General features: G+C 59.3%; 1 protein-coding gene across 1 annotated transcript; it reads left to right on the forward strand.

Moving 5' to 3' along the window:
* The first annotated feature begins 3,422 nt into the window (after positions 1-3,422).
* On the forward strand, positions 3,423-18,869 carry GRIN2C (glutamate ionotropic receptor NMDA type subunit 2C). The gene is made up of 13 exons (XM_033076976.1): positions 3,423-3,540; positions 7,617-8,040; positions 9,551-10,146; positions 10,751-10,865; positions 11,421-11,632; positions 11,742-11,910; positions 12,235-12,388; positions 13,713-13,838; positions 13,923-14,152; positions 14,364-14,524; positions 15,379-15,566; positions 16,075-16,307; positions 16,689-18,869. The coding sequence occupies exons 2-13, from the start codon at positions 7,633-7,635 to the stop codon at positions 18,114-18,116; spliced, it is 4,020 nt and encodes a 1,339-aa protein (XP_032932867.1). The 5' UTR covers positions 3,423-3,540; positions 7,617-7,632; the 3' UTR covers positions 18,117-18,869.
* The last annotated feature ends 1,211 nt before the right edge of the window (positions 18,870-20,080 follow it).

The following is a 20,080-nucleotide window of genomic DNA, read 5'->3' on the forward strand; positions in this document are numbered from 1 at the left end:
GTGGGGAAGGAAGGTGGCTCTGTCAGCTCAAAGTGGCACAGGGTGGAGGAAGATCATCTAGATCTCAAGTGAGACCCAACAGGACAGGGAATAGGAGCACCTGGGCTCAGAGCTTCTTAATTTTTGGCCAGACTTCTTGGGAAGGGGAGGCTGGCAGCCAACAGGAGGGATTGGGATGGATGTTGGAATGGATGCAGGACTGGGATGAGGACAGGCAGAGAATGGGTGTAGATCCATGGCCAAACCTCATTTGTCACAAATGTCTCCTGCAAGACTCAGCTCTGGCAGAGGGACCTGTGGGAATCTGATGCAGAAGTCTGTGGGAACAGCCCAGGAGGGCTGTGACACCCAGATGCCACCCCACCTTTCCAGGGACAGCTCTGGCTTTGTGCTGGCAGTGCACAGGTGCAGGTCCTCTCCTTCCCCAAGTCCTGGTCTAGGATGGGTTAGAAACCTTGCACTGACTTTCTCTGAGGAACAGGAGGCTGATGCTGGGGTTTGCCTTGCAGAGCTGGACATACCAAATCCTTGGTGTGCTGCTCTCCTGGCTGGGGGTGGGTGCTTTGAGCAGGGTCTGGGGTGCAGCTTTATGCTGGAGCTGGAGCCTCCCAGGGGCTCTGCAAGGCTGGAGTTCTGGGGGAGCCAGAATAGATGGGGCTGGGCCAGGATGTGGGGATTAACCCCAGTTTAGGGTGTGAGATGCCATTGGGGTTGCAGTGGGCTCTGAGGGGTCTGCATGGAGCCTGGGGCACTTCTCTGACTGGTGTAGCCTGGATGGGCCAGTGCAAACCTGGACAAACATCAGGGTCCCAACACGACTCTTCCACATTCCCCTTGCTCCCCTGGCCCGGCTGCCAGCGAGCTCTTCCCTGCAGGAGGTGGCTGCACACCAGGAGCTGTCAGAGCACCATGCCTTGCATTTATCAACCTGCTTACAGAGCCTCCTGCAAGAGGAGATGCCAGGGAAAGGTAACGAAGCGATGGAGAAGCTGGCTGATTTCCTTTTGCTGGGACTGTGCTGTGGTTAAGGCACCCAGCAGCAGGTCAGATTTGGGAATTCATTTCCTTTTCCCAAAGAAGAATGCTGGGGGTTTTGTTTTTTAAGACACTGAAGGACTTTGCCAGGAAAACTGCAAACTGCAGTTGGGCTCTCAGAGCAGTTGCTCACTGCGAGCCACTGGACCCAATGGAGAGGAGATGTGGCTGGGGGGCCTGGCATCAGAGTGTCACCACCAGTCCTTGTCCTCCACTGCTTGTCTCCACTGCAGACACCTTCCAGGTGTGCCCAGCTGTGCACCAGACTTGGGGTTGTTTCTGTCTCATGTGATGGTATTAAATGTCCCATGGGATGGGGATGCTGGAGAGTGATGTGATGGTGGAGCTGGGTACCGTCCCAGGTGTGGTGTTGCTGTCTCCCACCTCAATTCACCTGGAAGCTCTGCTGAGAAATCTTTGAGAGCCAAGACCCTCTGAGGGATCCAGTACAGAGAGCAACCAGTCCTGGGAGAGATAAATGAAGACTCTGAGCTGCAAGAGGAGTAATACAGGCATGGGAACAGCTCAGTGATTCTATTCCAGCCCCAAAGGACCAGATCTCTGGGAAGCTGGTCCCACACTGCATCATGAGGGTAGCAGAAAGGGTCAAATGCAGCCACTGCCTTCTTCAATGTTAAACCCTTTCATCTACCTGGGAGAAGAATTTGAGGTATTGAGGACCTGTTGCCAACCCTTAAATCTCTCTTTGGGCAAGAGAGTGGACAGTGCTGCCAGCATCAGGCAGAGATGGGCAGCCTGAGGCTGAGGGAGCAGGACATGGCCAGCATGTACCCAGGACAGGACAGATCCTGCATCTCCCACTGTCCTGAGCCCTCACACTGCAGCAGCCTCAGACACTGGGCTCTCCTGTAGAGAGACTGGGTGCTGCTTTACAGGGATTAAAACGCAGCCTTAGATGCATTTTTCTCTTTCCTCGATTTTTTTTTGCATCCTCGAGGTGCCCCAAAGGCACCCACAGCACCTGGGCAGACGGTGGCCAGGGACCAGGGATGGTGTGTGGAGGTCCTGCATCAGGCAGACAGAAGGATTTCAGGCCAGTTAAAACCTCTTTGGGAACGGCCTCTCCAAGCCCAGCAGCCACAAGGATGCTGTTGCAGGTGGCTGCAGTGCCAGCCTGGTGGCAGACACCCAACAACCCGTTTGGGTGGCCCTGTCCCCGAGCCAGGCAGCTGTCCCTGGGGAAGGCAGAAGGGCAGTGCCTGGGCACGGGCAGTGCTGGCACCCGGCTCTGTTGGAGAGGGCAGGTGCTCCCGGGGTGATGCCCAGTGTTTTGGCGGCTCTGAGCCGGGACATCGGGAGGTTTGGGAGAATCTGCCCCCCACAGTGGAGTCTGAGTTGAGCTCTAACTCCTGCCAGGTCCTGCCAGAGCCGTGGTCCCTCTGCCCAAAGCCACTGGCTCATTTTGGGGCAGAGTGAGCACCGCCCAGGGACAAAGGAGCCCCAGGAGGGCCCCTGCCTGTCTCCCCCCTTCCTTTGCTGTATCTCTCCCCTTTTCTGCCCCCCTCCCCCTTCCCCCCGTCTCCCAGTCTGGCTTGCTCTAAACCAGTGCTGCGGGATCAGCTGATGCTTTAATACTGGCCCTGGCGACAGCTGGAGGATGCTGCTGCCTGCGGGGGCTTTGCTCAGTGCCACCCCCCTCCCTGTGACCGATGGGGACCCTGCGGCTGTCCTGCACCGGCCCCACCGCGGTGGGCACCACGGTGGGCAGCTGGCCAGTGTCCAGAAATCCAGTCTGCACAGGGATGGAATATATTGGCGGGAGGGAATGAGTCCAACCGCATTCCTCCAGCCCTCACCGGGACTAGGGACGGGCACTGCCCAGAGAGGCAGTCTGTGCCATTTTACCGTGGGTTTTCCCTCCTGGAGATGGAGGAGAGGGGCGAAGGAAAGGAGGGGGTCTCGCCCCCTTCTCTGTCCGCCAGCGGGGCCGGTCCCGGTGCCAGGAGAGGCGGGCCGGTTTCTGGAGGAAGGGCTGCCTGTCCCCCGTCCCCCCTCCTTCCACCGGGGCTGGCGGCCAGCCCCGAAGTTGCGGCGAGGCGGGAGGACACACGTCCTGTCCTTCCACCGCCCCCGGGCTCCCCCCAGCCTCCATCCCCGCATCCCTCCCCCGCGCTCCTCCCGACCGTCCCGCCCGGGCAGCCCCGCCGGTCCCGGGGCGGGGGGAGATGGCTGCCGGGGCTCGGAGGTCGCCGAGACACCTGCTGCCACCGGGCCCCCCCCCGTGCACACCCGCTCCGCTCCCGCTCCCTCCTTCCTCCGCTCCCGTCCCTGCCTCCAGCCGCCGCTGCAGAGCCGCCGCCGCCGCCGCCAAGGACGAGCCGGGACCGACGGCGGCCGCCGGAGCCCCCCGCCAGCCGCGGCGGGGCCCGACCCTGCCCCGGGGGGCTGCCCCGCAGCACGGGAAGCTTTGGGAGAGCCGAGCCCCCGGTGGGACGAGCCCCGCCGGAGCCGCGGGGCATGTAGGCACCGAGCAGCAGCGGTCCCGTAAGTACCGGGCGGGCCGGGGGCAACCGGGGCCCGACGGGCTCCGCTGCCGCCCTGCCACCGCCGCCAGCAACTTTTAGGGATGAGGAGGTTGTTTTCTCTGGGGTGGGGGTTCTCCCTGCCCGTCTTCCCCTAGCTCAGCATCCCTCCGCATCCCCAGAGCTCCTGCTCGCATCCCGGGCACGGGACGGAAAGGAGCCTTGATCCTGGGCGCTGCTCTGGGGGGCTCTGGGGGAGAGGGAGGAAGGGAAAACTGAGGAGACCTCCCTGGGTGCCACCAGCCCTGTGTCCCCCGCCGCCACCTTGCGTAACCCAGCTGCAGGCAGGACACTTGGCGTTTATTTTTGGTTAATCCATATTCGACCTTTTTAAGCTGCGTTTCGGTGCGTGCGTGTCTGGGGCCCTGAGCATCGCCCCGGCCCGCAGCCCCCGGCCCGCAACTGTTGCTGTCGGAGGCGCGGGCGAGGAAGGGGAGGGTGGTGAGGAAGAGAAGGGTGATGCCGGGTGCTGACGGATGAAGGTTGAAAGGAGACGGTGCTTGCCGGGGGCTGCCAGTGCTTCTCTCTCCCGAGTCATCCCCCCTGCACGGGGACAGGGATGAGTTTTCTTTGAGGAGGTTTTGCTGCTTTCTTTCCCTTCTGAGGGGCTAGATCGAGGTCTCCTTGCTCCACAGGGGTGTCCCCATCGGGGAAATGACGAGCCTGGCACATTCTGATGCCCTCCTCTGTGCCCCCTCTCCTCCCCACATGGCTCCCACCAGGTCTGGCTTTGCTCTGTCCTTTCCGTCCATCAGCAGCACTTCCTCATCCCCTGGCGCAGGCTGCGTTTTTCCTCTGATTTCAGGCTCGCAGGCTTTTTTTGGGGGATAAGGTTTCTCTTTCCTGAATGATATTTAGCATTTTGGAGTTTTATTTCTCCCATTCCTGAGGTCAAAATATCTGCATGAATTCTCCCTCTCTTGGAGCAGGGAAAGGAGTGAGGGCAAAAAAAGAGGTTTAAAATGAGGAGCAAACTTTCCCTGTTGTATTAAAATGACATTTCAGGATCTGGTGAGAGGTGAGGGTTCTGTTGGTGCCTTTAGCATGAGGTTTCTGTGGCTGTGGTGCACCAGGGGAAGTTGTGCCTAGGAAGATGGTTAACCTGCTCAAAACTACCCCAAAGCAACAAAAAACAAGTGCCAAAGCCACCAAGCAGCTTTGTGGTACCCTCTGGTCCTTGGGGAGGCTGCCAGGAGGTGGCATTGCCTTGCCCAGGCTCCCAGCCATGGCCACCTTCCTCCTGATCCTGACTGGCCACGGGCCCTTCACTTGGCTGGAAAACCTCCCTTTTGGGAAAGTCTTTTCCCAAGGGACCAATTCTGCAGTGCTTCCTGCAAGGGGTTGGAAAATGTGGATTTTCTTTTAAGTTGTCAGGGGCTTTGCTGTGTTGTGCTGAGCCCAAGACCAGCCCCAGCTCTGGCAGCAGCTCTGGGATGGCTCAGCTTCTCCCCAGCCTCCACCACTTTCCTGCTATCTGTCATTCCCCCACAAAAAAACCCCGAATTCTCCTGTACTCCTCTAGCTCAGTATGAGAAACAATGGGCTGGAAACACATGGTGTTAGCTGGGCTGGAGGAGCTGGTTGCCCTTTGCCTCCCAAATTCAGCCATTTTGGAGCAGCCTTGTCTCCAACCTGCACATGGAGCCCTTGCCAACCACAGGATCTCTGTCCTTAACCCTTCCATCCTCTTCCATGTCCACCAAGGGCTGTGGTGAGCCAGCCTGACTCTGTGGTGGCACTGGATTCCTGGAAAGGATGGAAATTCATTGCCCTGGTTGTCTCAGCACTGACTGAATGATGAGCCCATGCCCACCTCCCCTCTGCTGCTGCCATTTGTGCTCTGGATGTGAGGGATGGGGATATTTTCCACCTGCGGCTTGGTCCATGAGAAACCAGATTGCTCAGCCCTATCCCCAGTCCCAGCCAGGAGCAGGGGGTGACAGAGCTTGGCATGGCAAGGGACAACCACTGGTCTGTGCCTGGATCACTCAGTACTGGAAAAGGCTCCTGAGTTGGGCAAGAGATGAGTTGAGGAAGAGGAGGATACGGGCCTGGAGTAGGTGAGGTGCCAGGGCTGGCGCGAGCAAACCCCATCAATCACCACAAGGGCCCAGAGTATATTTAAATGTCCTTGAGGAGGGCTCAGACGGGCAGTGCTGCTGGCAGGGCGGTTCTGTTTGTTTTGGGTGGCGTGTTGCTCCCCTTCCTCTCTGCTCGGGTAGCTGATGCCGGATTCCCGATGAATTATTTATCACAGGACTAAAAATACTTGGGAATTTGCAGTGAGGAGCAGGCAGTGCAGGCTGCCCTGCCACTGAGCTGGCCGTGCCGGAGCATGGGACGCTGCCAGCATGGCATGACTCACCTGCTGCCCTCTCTGGCCAAGGGGCCCTGGCTGCGGCCATCGGTGTGGCGTTGTGGCTCCTGCAGCTCCACCAGCTGTGATGTGGGGTGGGGTGGGGGATGCAGTCAGGCAGGGGGAACCCCCTGGGTGATGGTGGGTGCTGGGAGTGGGTGATTCCCTATGAAACTCACCTGGTTGAGAGAGATGCTGCCCAGTGAGCATCAGTGCCCGGACAGGTGCCCGAGACTTCCCGGTAGCCATGGGGTACAGGAGTGAAATGAGTGGTTTGTGTTCCTTGTCTCTCTGGAGGTGACAGCCCCAGTGCTCAAATCTGCACCAAGCAGCTCTTGCAGGGTGCCCAGCCAGGCAGCTGTTGGGTTTATATCCTGCATTTTCAGTCCAACACGCCGGCAGTGTTTCGCAGTGTGCTGAAGCAGTGTCCGTCACTGCGGCATGGAGCAGCGATGGGGTGCAGGTCACTGGGGCAGCCCAGACCCCAAAAACAGCTGGGACTCAGTAAGAGGAGCATCTGGCTGTGCTGGAGACACGTTAAGCAACAGCAGCTTTTAATTGCAAGTGACGTTTCTTAGCACCAGCTGGCACCTTGCTGCATGAAGCAACACTGGTGTGTGGCTGGTGCCACTGTGGAGGGCTGCTTGTCCCCCTCCCTGCTGCCCAGCTCGGCATGAGGGTCACAGCCCTGGGGGAAATGGGACTCAGAGGGGCTTGGATGCCCCTGGCCACAGGTTGGTTTTGCTGGTGGTCTCTGAGAGGTGAACTCCAGCACAAGGGTGCATCAGGGTGGGCAGGGATGTGTCCCCCTTCAGGGGACTGTCACCCCAACTGCTGCAGTGTGAGCACCCACTGGCAGTGAGGAGCTGGGGATCTGGCAGAGAGAACGTGCCCAAAGAGCCCCTGAGCGCCTGGATTTGGGGTGCAGCCAGCAGAGACACAGTGTGAAGGGTGTCCCATCTGGGTGGGCTCTGCCAGCAGCGGGGACACACTGCAGGTAAAGAGAAGAGGAAGGAAAGCTGAAGGATGCTGTGGAAAACTTGGAGGGAATACTTGGAGATACGGAGCCAGACAGGTGCATTGGTTGGGATTTTGTGGCAGAGGAGAGGCTGAGGTACAGTGATGGGCAGAGACAGGCAGCAGGACAGGCAGGGGACCAGCTACTACAGTGACTGTGATTTGCAAAATCCCAACAGGCAGGGTGCAGACCTGGACCATCCCTCAAGGGCAAAGACTTTGAATATGGAAGGTGGCTGGCTGCTGCAGAGAGAGGCACCAAGGAGCTGCCAGCCCCTCCTGGCACCTGTCCCTGCCCCTGACTGAAGGGATTGTAGGGACCAGTGTAGCAGTGGTGGCTTTTGGGTGGGACGGGAGGGCAGCAGGAGGGAGATGGTGATGGGGTGATGAGGACAGGGTGGTGGTGGGAAGCAGGACTGGCTGAGAAGAGTTAGTGGTTGATAAGACTGGAGACAAGTGACACAGCACTGAGGGGTACAGTGGTGGTGAGTGCAGCCCTGTGGTCATTCCTTCACCACATGTCCAAGAGAGGTCCAAGGGGTCCCCTCATTCCCTGAGGCCAGCCCTCCATGGTGACATCCCAGGGCAGTGGGGAGGGCTGGGGCGAGCGGGGCTCAGGGTCCTGATGTGCAGCTGGATGCGAGGGCTGTGTCCTGTGCTGGCAGGGACACGCTGGTGGACATGGGCAGAGCGCCGGCACACACTCTGCTACTGTGGATGGTGCTGGGCTGCTCGGCCGCCTTCACGGACATCCTGCTGCCGGGCCCTGAGGAGCCAGTGGTCAACGTGGCCGTGGTGTTCGGGGGCACGTCCTACCCTCTGCACATCCGCTCCCGCCTGAGCCCCCAGAGCTTCCTGGACATGCCCCTGGAGATCCACCCCATCACTGTTGTCGTCAACAACACCAACCCCAGCACCCTCCTCACCCAGATCTGCGACATCCTCGCCAGCCACAAGATCCACGGCATCGTCTTTGAGGATAACGTGGGCACGGAGGCCGTGGCCCAGATCCTTGACTTCATCTCCTCCCAGACCCAGGTCCCTATCATCAGCATCAGTGGCGGGTCTGCAGTGGTCCTGACCCCAAAGGTGAGGTGCTCACTTGGCATTTCCAGGGGGGATGTAAGAAATGAGGAACTGTTAGAGCTGGGTAGGGAAGGGATATGGAAAGCTGGAGGGCAGAGGAACTGCTGGGCTGCAGCCTTTGGGATCAGGGGCACTGGTGGATCAGTGTCTGTGGCTGACTGGGGGGTGGGACATGGTGGGGACTTCAAGGAGGGGCCCCATTAATGGGATCTGGGATAGGATCTCAACTCCCTGTGGAAGGGCCTTCCCTGGTGTGCTGCTTCCTGTGTTCACCACAGGATGCTGGGTTGGTGGCACTGGGGCAGTGGCAGGGTTATCACAACCTTATCTTCCTCCTTCTCTGCTGGGGCTGGATCCTGCCCTGGAATAGCCAGGTGGGCAGCATGAAGAAGCCTTGCTCAGCTGTGGTGATAATCTCAGGTGCACCACAGGATTTGTGTCTTTGCTCCTCGCTGGCATCAGAGACTGTCAGTTACTGTCACCTGGGAACTGTCACCTGGGAACTGCTGGTGGCAGGAGAGCTGGAGCCAGGCTGGAGGGTCCTGGGTGTGGAGGTTTGGGTTATCCCCTCACAGCAGCTCATCCCACCCTGCCTGGGCTGGGTGCTGGAGGGGTTTCAGTGCTTGCTCTTCCTGGTTGGAGATCCTGCCCTTCTTCAGGGAACAGATTTTGTGCTTTTCTTGCATAGTGGTTTGGGGTCCAATCCTCCTGGATTGCCCCCCACAGCCCTGCCTGTACCCACTGAGGCTCGTGGAGCACCTTGAACTCATTGTGGATGGGTGGCACTGGGTGCAGGGGGCTTTGGTTGGTGCAGTGAACTCAGGTGGGTGTAGAGGGCTCAGATGGACCCTGGAGCAATGGAAAAATATCCACGGCTTTGCTGTCCGGGTGATTTTCTGCAGCTTTCTCCAGGGCTTGGGTATTTCAGGGTCAGTGGAGGGATTTGTCTTCTCCTCCCTGTCTGGGATTTTCTGGGGCTCACCCCAGACCACTTCTCTGGAGGTGGAGGGGGTCTGGGTGGCAAAACCCTGCTGCCTGCACGTGACCTTCGGCAACTGCCATTCGCTGAATCATTTAAGACAGAATCAGACCAATTAAGGTTTGCTAATGAGAGGCCAGATGGCCGGGGAGGTGGAGCGGGAGGGAAGGAGCCACACAGGCTCAGGCTGCAGGTAGTGAGATGAAGCAGGGATGGGATTTATGCTCCTGGCAGAGCTCTTGCCCACCTCCTTCTCCTGGTTTAAGGAGAATCTGATGATCTCCTTTGGAGGATGGAGGAATTTTTGGTCAATGTGCTAAGAAATGGATGTGAAGCTGCAGGAGTTGACCCTTTGCATGGGGTGAAGTTCTTAAGAGGAGGGTTAGTCTGATTTTGGGTATCTCCAGCCCGTGGGCTGCACCAGTTCATGGCAATCTTGAACTTTCCATGATGGCAAATTCAAGGAGGCTTGCATGGGTGCAAGAGACCTGGATCACGATGCCAGAGCAGCCCCTGATCCCTCTCCTCCCTCAGGAGCCCGGATCAGCTTTCCTGCAGTTGGGTGTCTCCATTGAGCAGCAAATCCAGGTGATCTTCAAGGTGCTGGAGGAATACGACTGGGGCTCCTTTGCTGTCATCACCAGCCTCTACCCAGGCTACAACATCTTCCTGGATGTCATCCGCTCCTTCACGGATGCCAGCTACTTTGGCTGGGAGCTGCAGGAGGTGCTCACCCTCGAGATGAGCCAGGACCAGAGCAGCTCCAGGACGCAGCGGCTCCTGCGCCAGATTGACGCCCAGGTGCTCATTGTTTACTGCTCCCGAGAGGAGGCTGAGTATCTCTTCTCCATGGCGGAACAAGCCGGGCTTGTGGGGCCTGGATATATCTGGATTGTGCCCAGCATGACAGTGGGCAACATGGAGGTGCCACCCTCCTCCTTCCCAGTGGGGCTCATCAGCGTGGTGACGGAGAGCTGGAAGCTGAGCCTGCGGCAGAAGGTGCGGGATGGCGTGGCCATCATTGCCATGGGGGCAGCCAGCTTCTTCCGTGCCCATGGCTACCTCCCAGAGGTGGGGCGGGACTGCTGGACCCCCACCAGGGCCACCACCACCAACACAAGCTTCTACCGGTGAGGCAGGGGATCCCTGGGATGGGTGGGAAATGGGAGGAGCGGGGAAAAGGTGAGGGAAGGGGTGGGGGAGGAGGGGGATGGAACTGGTGAGCAGCAAGGATGATGCTCACTGAAGGCTGCAGCTGATAGTCCACACCTCTTGGCTGGGATTCTCCTGGAGCACCTCCCCAGAGATCTCCCAGCATCTCCCTTGCCTTTTCCCATGTTTCTTGGCAACTCAGGACCCCTGAGGGTCTATCATAGCTCTGTGGCACCTTGGGGCTGCTGTGGCAGTCTGTGCACCCTCAGCCCTGCACTGGGCCATCATCCTTGGTGCCTCCTTGCTGGAAGAGCTTTTTCCAGCTCCCCTGTGCCCCTTGCATGGGGGCTAAAGCTGGTCCACAACTCTCAGCCCCACAGCCTGGGTGGAGGTGGAGGTGGAGGTGGAGGTGGAGGTGGAGGTGGAGGTGGAGGTGGAGGTGGAGAAGGAGAAGGAGAAGGAGAAGGAGAAGGAGATGGAGAAGGAGAAGGAGAAGGAGAAGGAGATGGAGAAGGAGGAGAAGGGGGGCTGTACAGTGCAGGGCCATACAGCCAGAGGCTTACAGGCTCTGTGTCCCACCAGGCACCTCCTCAATGTGACGTGGGAGCACAGGGACTTCTCCTTCAATGAAGGTGGCTACCTGATCAGGCCCACCATGGTGGTGATCACGCTCAACCAGCACCGGCTCTGGGAGATGGTAGGACCCCCAGGCCCCCTGGGATGAGCACTGCAGGGTGGCTGGGCAGGGTGAGCCTGAGACCAGGCACAGGCTGGGGTCCCACCCTGGGGTGGGTTTTACCGTGCAAAACCCAAAAGTACCGTGGCTGGTCCCAAAAGCACCCATGGTGCTGTGGTGGGGATTTGCAGCAATGGTGAGCACCCAAGCTCTGCCAAGAGTTGTCAATTTTCCCTTGCAATTCAGGTGATAAGTTCAAAAAAAGTCAGAAATTAAGATGCCCACCTCTGGAGAACAGCAGCCAAACACTTAGATCTGAAACAAGATGCATGGGGTGTTTTTTGGTAGTTTAAAAGTATTTTGGGTAAGGTTTGGCCAGGTTTGTGCTCACCCGAGTGTGAAGCTTGGGGCTCAGGAGGAAGCACCTCACCCCATGGTCTGGGGGTGTGTGGGGAAAGGGATGCTGAGATGGGCCTCACCAGGAATAAGCCCCAAAGGTGGGAGGATGGATGTAGGATTATGTGTGACCCACAGAGCCCCACGCTGGGGTGACCATGCGCTCTCCCTTGGGGGCAGGTGGGCAAGTGGGAGAAAGGCATCATCCACATGAAGTACCCGGTGTGGCCCCGCTACGGCTCCTTCATGCAGCCCGTGGTCGACAACCGGCACCTGACAGTGGCCACCCTGGAGGAGAGACCCTTTGTCATCGTGGAGAACACGGACCCCAGCACGGGGGTCTGCGTGCGCAACACCGTGCCCTGCCGCAAGCAGACCAACTCCTCCCAGAGGTGAGCAGGAACGTGGAGCTCGGCAGTTCTGGCCACCACTCCCTTGGCACTCCTTGGATCAAACAGCATCTCTGTTTGGTCCAACCCATCTTTCCTGGTGTGTTTCCAGCGGTGATGGCCTTGTGGATCCCTACACCAAGCTGTGCTGCAAAGGTTTCTGCATCGACATCCTCAAGAAGCTGGCCAAGACGGTGAAGTTCTCCTACGACCTCTACCTGGTGACCAACGGCAAACACGGCAAGATTGTCCGTGGGGTCTGGAACGGCATGATTGGTGAGGTAGGGATGGGCATGGCTCAGAGCCCTGCTTTGACACTCCCTGGAGAGCACCACTCACCCCTGACCTGGGGCTTTCCTGGTGAGGATGGGATTTGTGGTGGGACTGTGGGCAGGGGACAGCTTGGCATGAACTCCTCAAGATGAACACCCCCACAGCAGGCTGTGTCTGTGCCACTGCTCACTTAGGAATCTGATTTTTTTGTTTTTCAAAAAGGCAGAAATTAAGGCTGGAAATGCTAGAGATGAGAAAATGCCTGGGGAAAGTGGTCTGGGTCCCTCTGCTTGTCCCCCTGCCCATCCCAAGCCCACCTGCCCCTTTTCCAGGTGTACTACAAGCGTGCAGACATGGCCATCGGCTCCCTCACCATCAATGAGGAGCGGTCTGAGATTGTGGATTTCTCCGTGCCCTTTGTGGAGACGGGCATCAGTGTCATGGTGGCCCGGAGCAACGGCACCGTGTCCCCCTCCGCCTTCCTGGGTGAGCCCTGTGTCCCCCTGTCTTTCTGCACGTTCATCCCATGCTTCCTACAAATGCAAATCGGAAATATTGTTTGGTTTTAATAACTTTCAAGGAAAAAAGCCTAAGTCATAAGGGAAGGAGATTGTGCTGTTGGCTTTGGGGCTTCTTCCTTCTCTGCCTGAATAATCCTTTTATTATAGAGATGGAAACTGGAGACTGAGGCTGGGCTCAGTGGTTTTCTCCTCTTCATTTTTTTTGTGTGGAGGAGGGAGGATGGGGACGTGGGGGGATTTGCCAGCTTGGAGCTCTCCTCTGGGGACACATCTCTGCCACCATCACCAGAGGCAGTGGTTAAGACAAATGTAGGAAACCACCAGTGCTAAAAGTTTTATTTAATGAGTTTTACACCAGCAAAGCTGCAGCCTAGGAAGGGGAGGAGACTGGCCAAGGTCGTCAGGAAATTCAGCTCGGGCAGGGCTCTCAGCTCTTGGCAAGGGCACAGCAGCAATGTCCCAGCTCAGCTGGGGCTGGGCTCTTGTGTGGGGAGGGGGCAGGTGGGTGCTGGGGATTCCATGGAAGGAGGGACCACCAGCCTGGGCACATCCTCCTCATCCTCCATGCCACAGAGCCCAAAGTCCCACAGAGGCAGGGTCACCTTCACCAGCCCCAGGGACAGACGGAGCATCCTGCCCTGGTTTGGCAGGACCAGGGTCTGCTGTCCCCATGTCCCCATGTCCCCATGTCCCCATGTCTCCTGGCTCTGCGCTAATGAGCCACAGCCCCGTCAGGGGAGGCCTCTCCTCCCTGACAGCAAAGGACGCGCTGACAAATGGACCTCGGCGGCTGCTTGTTGACGGCTCAGATGTGTCCCCAGTGCTCCTGCTGCTCCATCCCAGATGATCCTGGGCAGGCAGGGGCTCATTGCCTGTCCCCACTCATGGGGGGCTCTCCCCAGGGCTCAGCAGGGCTGGGGGGCTGGTTCTGTGCCTGATGCAAGCACAGTCCTGTGGCCAGAACCATCATGGGGAACAACCTGTGATCCCATGGGAAATTCTCCTGCAGTGACCCTGGAGATGAGCAGCATTTTGTAAACATCTCCTTGTTGGTAAGAATCTGATTTAGTCTAGGTGGGGAAGCATGGCTGCATCCCCTAGCTCTGCAGCAACCTCCTTCTCTCCTGATTCCCTGTGGAGATGTTTGGCCACGGTGCTGCCAACTCCAACTCCTCTGCAAGGCGGGGCAATAAGCAGGATGAGCCCCATCCATCCAGGAGGGCTCTTGGCAGTCCTCAGAGGACCAGTGGATGTCCTTCGAGGCTCACAAAGTTGTACTTGCTTTGCAGAGCCTTATAGCCCAGCCGTGTGGGTCATGATGTTTGTCATGTGCCTCACTGTGGTGGCCATCACCGTCTTCGTGTTCGAGTATTTCAGCCCTGTTGGCTACAACCAGAACCTCACCAGTGGCAAGAGTGAGTTGGGGAGGTGGGAGCTGGGAGGGGAAACACCTCCCTGGCTGGGCTGACAACTCTCCCCTCTGTTCCCTGTCCCTGCAGGGCCAGGAGGTCCCTCCTTCACCATTGGCAAGTCCATCTGGCTGCTGTGGGCTCTGGTCTTCAACAACTCAGTCCCCATTGAGAACCCCAAGGGCACCACCAGCAAGATCATGGTGCTCATCTGGGCCTTCTTCGCCGTCATCTTCCTCGCCAGCTACACAGCCAACCTGGCTGCCTTCATGATCCAGGAGCAGTACATTGACACTGTGTCGGGGCTGAGTGACAGGAAGGTAGGGCTGCTCATTGGGGTGGGAACCCTAAAAAATCCCTAAAAAAACCCCAACCTTTTAGAAGTTACTGGCAGTGATGTATGTGGAGCTACACATCACTGCCAGTTGGCTGGGCATGAGTGCATAAGCAGAGGGCTGGCTGTGGGGAGGGGACATGCTGGGGACACGCTGGGCACTGTGTGATGCCACGCCCTGGGGCTCCCCATTGCAGTTCCAGAGGCCACAGGAGCAGTACCCACCCTTCCGCTTCGGCACTGTCCCCAACGGCAGCACCGAGAGGAACATCCGCAGCAACTACCCCGACATGCACACCCACATGGTGAAGTACAACCAGCGCTCTGTGGAGGACGCCCTCACCAGCCTCAAAATGGGGTATGGCTCCTGGGATGGGGTACGGCTCCCTGGGATGGGGTATGGCTCCCTGGGATGGGGTATGGCTCCCTGGGATGGGGTACGGCTCCCTGAGATGGGGTATGGCTCCCTGGGATGGGGTATGGCTCCCTGAGATGGTGTATGGCTCCCTGAGATAGGGTATGGCTCCCTGGGATAGGGTATGGCTCCCTGGGATGGGGTATGGCTCCCTGGGATGGGGTATGGCTCCCTGGGATAGGGTATGGCTCCCTGGGATGGGGTATGGCTCCCTGATATGGGGTACGGATCCCTGATATGGGGTATGGCTCCCTGGGATGGGGTATGGCTCCCTGGGATGGGGTATGGCTTTCAGAGCTCCTCCAAATGGCATACAGCACCCCCAAATAACTGTGGCTCCTTGGAATGGGGTACAGGACCTCCCAGATGGAGAAGGGATTTCTCAACTGGGCTACAACCCCCCAGAAGTTGGATGTAAGTCCCCCAGGCTGGATACAGCTGTCCCAGACAGGGTATGGCTCTGTGCATCTTCCCTGGATGAAGTACAGGACCCCCAGACAGGGCACAACCTGCTGCAGATGGGGTGCTTCATTCTGCTCCCCTCAAAAGGGATGCAGCTCACCCCAGATGGGGCATGGTTCCCCCAAGTGGTACACAACTTCCCCTAAGGTTGGATACTTCCCCTCCAAGTGCGGTTACAGCACTCCAGGATGGGTCAGGGACCTCAAGAGCACATAGAACCACCCCCAGATGGGCTACAGCTTTCTGAAAGGGATTGAGCTCCCCAAATAGGCACAGCCGTCCCCCAGAAATGGGCTTTCAGACCCCCCTCACCCTTCCTCCTGTTGGTGGGGCAGGAAGCTGGATGCCTTCATCTACGACGCGGCGGTGCTCAACTACATGGCGGGCAAGGACGAGGGCTGCAAGCTGGTGACCATCGGCAGCGGGAAGGTGTTTGCCACCACGGGCTACGGCATCGCCCTGCAGAAGGACTCGCGCTGGAAGCGGGCCATTGACCTGGCCCTGCTCCAGTTCCTGGGAGATGGTGGGTGCTACCTGAGCTCCTGTCCCCATCCTCACCCCACTCCTGCCCTGCAGATTAACCCAGGGCGCGGGGCTTTGGTCCTCAATCTCTCTGCAGCCTTCACAGCTGACCTCCTCATGGCAGGATGGCAGTGAGGGACTTCACCAGCTCCTTTCAGGGGATATGAAGTCCTCTGGGTGTTGTGGGTGTCATTCCCTCTGGGGCTGTAAAATCCTGGAGATGGCTGTGGACAACATCTGAGGGTCTTGAGGAGAAGCCTGGGAAGAGGACAGTAAACATGGCTGGCTGGCACATGGGTGGGGGACAGAGTCATGAGAGGGCCCTTCAGAGGGACAAGGGGCTGGGGGGATGCTCAGGCCAATGAGCACTGGGTGATTCCAGCTCCAGAAGCTTAAGGGTCTCTTTATCCTCCTCCACCCATAGTAGGATGGAAAGGGACAGGGATGCACTTAGGAAGATGATCCCCAGAGGTGGATTTTCATCCCCTGCACTGTTGTGCATGTCCCAGGTGACACCCAGAAGCTGGAGACAGTTTGGCTGTCAGGGATCTGCCAGAATGAGAAGAATGAGGTGATGAGCAGCAAGCTGGACATCGACAACATGGCTGGGGTTTTCTACATGCTGCTGGTGGCCATGGGGCTGAGCCTGCTGGTCTTCGCCTGGGAGCACCTCATCTACTGGAAGCTGCGTCACTCCGTCCCCAAGTCCCACAAGCTTGACTTCCTCCTGGCCATCAGCAGGGTGAGGGATGCTGACAGGGGCTTTCGAGGGGCCCAAATGTCTTCACACGGTGTCACAGGGCTGGACACAGCTTGGTGGGCATTGTGCTTTGACCTGCATGGGAAGGACTGGAGATATTCTTATTAATGTGAGATCTTGGTGAGAAAAGCCAGCTTTTGGGGAAAGGGCTCAGTCCTGGGAATGACCCCACGTCCTGATTATCATCCCTGGGGAAAAGGGTGATAGATGATGGTGTCACCCACGCTGACAAGTGCTGGGGGTGCTGGGGAGGGGGTGTCTGAAGCTGCCTCAGCAGTATGAATTCAGACCAGCAGGGTGGTGTCAGGGGGGCAGGACCCCACTGACCTTGCTGACAATGAGGGGGGCCTTTTCTCCCCACAGGGCATCTACAGCTGCTTCAATGGGGTGCAGACCCTGTCGAGCCCCGGGCGGGCACCCAGACCCGATGTCACTGCCAGCTCAGCCCAGGCCAATGTGCTGAAAATGCTGCAGGCGGCCAAAGAGATGGTGCAAACAGCCAGCGTGGGCGGCTCGCTGGAGCAGGCCACCCGCACCATCGAGGACTGGAGCAACCACAGCGAGCGCCTCCAGACCACCTTCTCCCTGAGGACACCCCAGCTCGTGGTGCAGAACAGCACCGGCGCACACCGGGAGCCCCCCTCCAGCCTGCACCCCGCCGAGAGGCTGGGGAGAGCCTACGCTGCCAAGGGTGCTCCCCTGGGGCTGCCGCTGCCCCAGCCCATCCCTGTGGACTCCCGTCTGCACGGCGAGGAGAACTGGAGAGGGGAGAACGAGCACCCCCGCCTGCTGCACCCCCTGAAGTTTCGGGGGGGCGGTGTAGGGGATGAAGCCCTCACAAATTTCCCCCATCTCCTGGTGAAGACTTCCCCAGGAGGGGATTACGGGGAGCAGATGCTGGTGGGGAACCACATCGGGGCTCCCCTCCCGCCCCCCACATCCCCCAGGGACCTCCCACCACCGGACATCTACAGGGAGCACAAGCGGCCGTCGGGACGTGGGGACCGGCTGCAAAACAACCCCCTGCTCCAAAACAACCCCCTGCTCCAGAGGGACGGCACGCACGGGGGCTCAGGGACTCTGCCCCGGCTGCTCTCGGCAGCGGAGAAGAAGCGGGAGGTGAGCAGCGCCTTCCTGCCTCCATCCTGCTCTCGCGGAGCCTTCCCCAAAGTCACCAGGACTTGCAGAGCCAGGGCCGAGCCGGCGCGGCCGGAGGCGGCGGCGATGGAGCGGGAGAAGCTGAGCCGATGGGCGAGCTCGGCCCGGGTGCCCGGGGAGCGCGGCGACAAGCGGAGACCCGCGGGGCTGCGGCGCTGCGGGGCCGCTCGCCCGCCCGCCCGCTCCGACGTGCCCGACCTCTTTCCCCAAGCCGAGGCCGGGTACGGCTGCGGCTCCCGGTGCCCACAGGCCGCTGGCCGGCTGCCACCGCACTCTCCCGTGACCAGGCTGCCATCCTACCGGGAGGCTTGCCGGCAAAACCCCCGTGCCACCGCCACCGTGCCGGCGTGCGCTCCCCGCGCCTGCATGAACTCGTACGCCAACCTGCCCCTCTACGCGAGACACCTCTGGCGGGGGTCCCCGCCGCCCCGGGAGCACCCCGGGGTGCACCGCTGTGAGCGGGGCTCCGGGCGCTGGGACAGCGCCTGCAGAGACTGCGGGAGGCGCGGGGAGCTGGCCTTGCTGCGGGCGGTGGGCACGGAGAGCAGGGACCCGCTGGGGGCCCGCGGGGTGGCGAGTCCCTGCGCCGGCGGGTCCTGGCGGCGGGTCTCCAGCCTGGAGTCGGAGGTGTGATGGGGGGACAGGGGAGTGTCCGCACCCCTCTGCCTGCCCTTGGCCCGGGTATCCCCACGGGCCAGCCAGCGGCTCCCGGCCGGGCTCCGGCCTGCCGGGGTCCTGCTCCGCCTGCAGCGGGATGCTCCAAGCGGCTCGGCGGGTCCCGGTGCGCTCTTTGGGGGAGTCAGAGGAGCCCGGCAAGGGCTGGTACATGCTGGGTTGAGTTCTCACTTCAGGCGGGGCTGGCATCGGGGACGCCAAATGCACCGCCGCCGTTTCGCCGTCACGTTTTGGTTTCATTCAAAGGACTCGAAGCGCCATTTCCAGGTCATTAAAAAGACATTTTCAGCTGCCTGGGGACCCTTCTTCCATCCTCCGGGGCTGCCCTCGGCATCATGGAGACCATGAATATTCATGGTCCTGTGCACCCCCTCCCCGTCCGTGTCCCGTTACTGCTGAGCCGCGGCACAGGCTCGTCCCACCGGCGAAGGAAAGCTGGAAAAGGAAAATGGCAACGGCTCCGAGGGTTTAATGAGGAGCCGTGAGCCTGTGCAGAGGCTGGAGCCGGGGTTCATGCCCCCTGCTCAGCTTTGGGGTGTCGGGCACTGCTGGCCCTGGGCTCGGGTCCGTGAGCGATGCTGTCACAGCCGGGCAGGGATCTCCAGCTCGGCACAGCAGCCCCGGGGAAGGTGTGCTGTGGGGAATGAGAAAGAGAAAAATTCCTCCCACCTTCCCAGGCTGATAGAGCCATAAATCAGGTGTGATAGATGAGCCGGGTTTAATTCTTTTCTTCATGTACGTCTGACACAGCCCTTTCCCTGGCGGGCTGGGGCGCGAGCAGAGGCGGCCGCGGCTCACAGCAGCCCCAGGCAGGGGACAGAGACTTTGGCAAATGGCAATTGAGGCTCCGGGGCCCCCAGGGCTGTGCCGGGCGGTTCCAGCCCCATCCCAGAGCAGCACCACGAGGCTGCAGAGCTGCCCGTGACTGACTGGCAGGCTGTCCCAGCCCTCAGCCCCTCTTCTCAGCTGCTTTGGCATCGCCTTCCTCCATGAGCGTCTCCCCGGGAAGCTGCTCTAGAGCTCCTTCTATTTTTTTTATTTTAAATTTTTTTTTTCTGTATTAAAACACAGTTGTTGGGGGTTGCTGGCAGCCACCGAGCAGCCGGGGCCGGGAACAGCGAGGGGATGATGGCAGGGACTGCTCCGGGACATCCCAGCCCTGCCCCAGGGACGGCTGCAAAACCCCGAGGAGGTCCAGAAGGGCCCGGCCACGCGTGGTCCAGGCTCAAAAGCATTGGCAAATCTGGCTGTCCGTCCATCTGTCCATCAATGCATCCACCCATCTGTCTGGGGTTAAATCCAGCCAGTCCCCCCATCCCCCAGCCTGGCTGCCATCACACACTGGTGCCGGCGCTTTAATTCCCTTTACTTATTTATCATCGCAATTGTCTCTTAATGGCTTTGGCAGCCCCTCCAAGCCTCCTGGCGAGGGTGGGAGGTGCTGGTGTATAAATAAAAGTCATAAATAAATAAATCCGATTGAAGAGGAGGGTAGTAATCCAGGCTACCACAGGTGATGGCACCCACTCACCCGGGGCAGCTTTTCCAGCAGAGTGCCCCAGATGCCCCCGGAGTGACAGGCTGGTCCCTGAGAAGCTTCAGTTTCCTTAGGAACTTTCCCTCAAATTGTGGCTCTCTGGCTCAAGGAAGCCAGCATACACAGCTGCAGTCAAACCCGAGCTGAGGTTGGGGCTGTGACAGCAAAGGGGACCAGAAAAGGGAAAAAAAAAGTACTAAAAATCCCCAACCCGCGTTTTAAATTAATTAGTGATGTCCCTGGTGACTCAGCAGAGGCCAAATGGAGCTGTTTCATGTTTTATAGAAGGGCTTTGCTGCAGGAGGCAGAGGACAGCAAGGGACAGGGTAAATGGGGTGCAGGGGGTGCTCCCAGGGGAGGTGGCCCCAGGGTTGGGTGTCAGCAC

The sequence above is a fragment of the Catharus ustulatus genome, chromosome 20 (assembly GCF_009819885.2).
Source record: "Catharus ustulatus isolate bCatUst1 chromosome 20, bCatUst1.pri.v2, whole genome shotgun sequence".
NCBI classification, from domain to species: domain Eukaryota; kingdom Metazoa; phylum Chordata; class Aves; order Passeriformes; family Turdidae; genus Catharus; species Catharus ustulatus.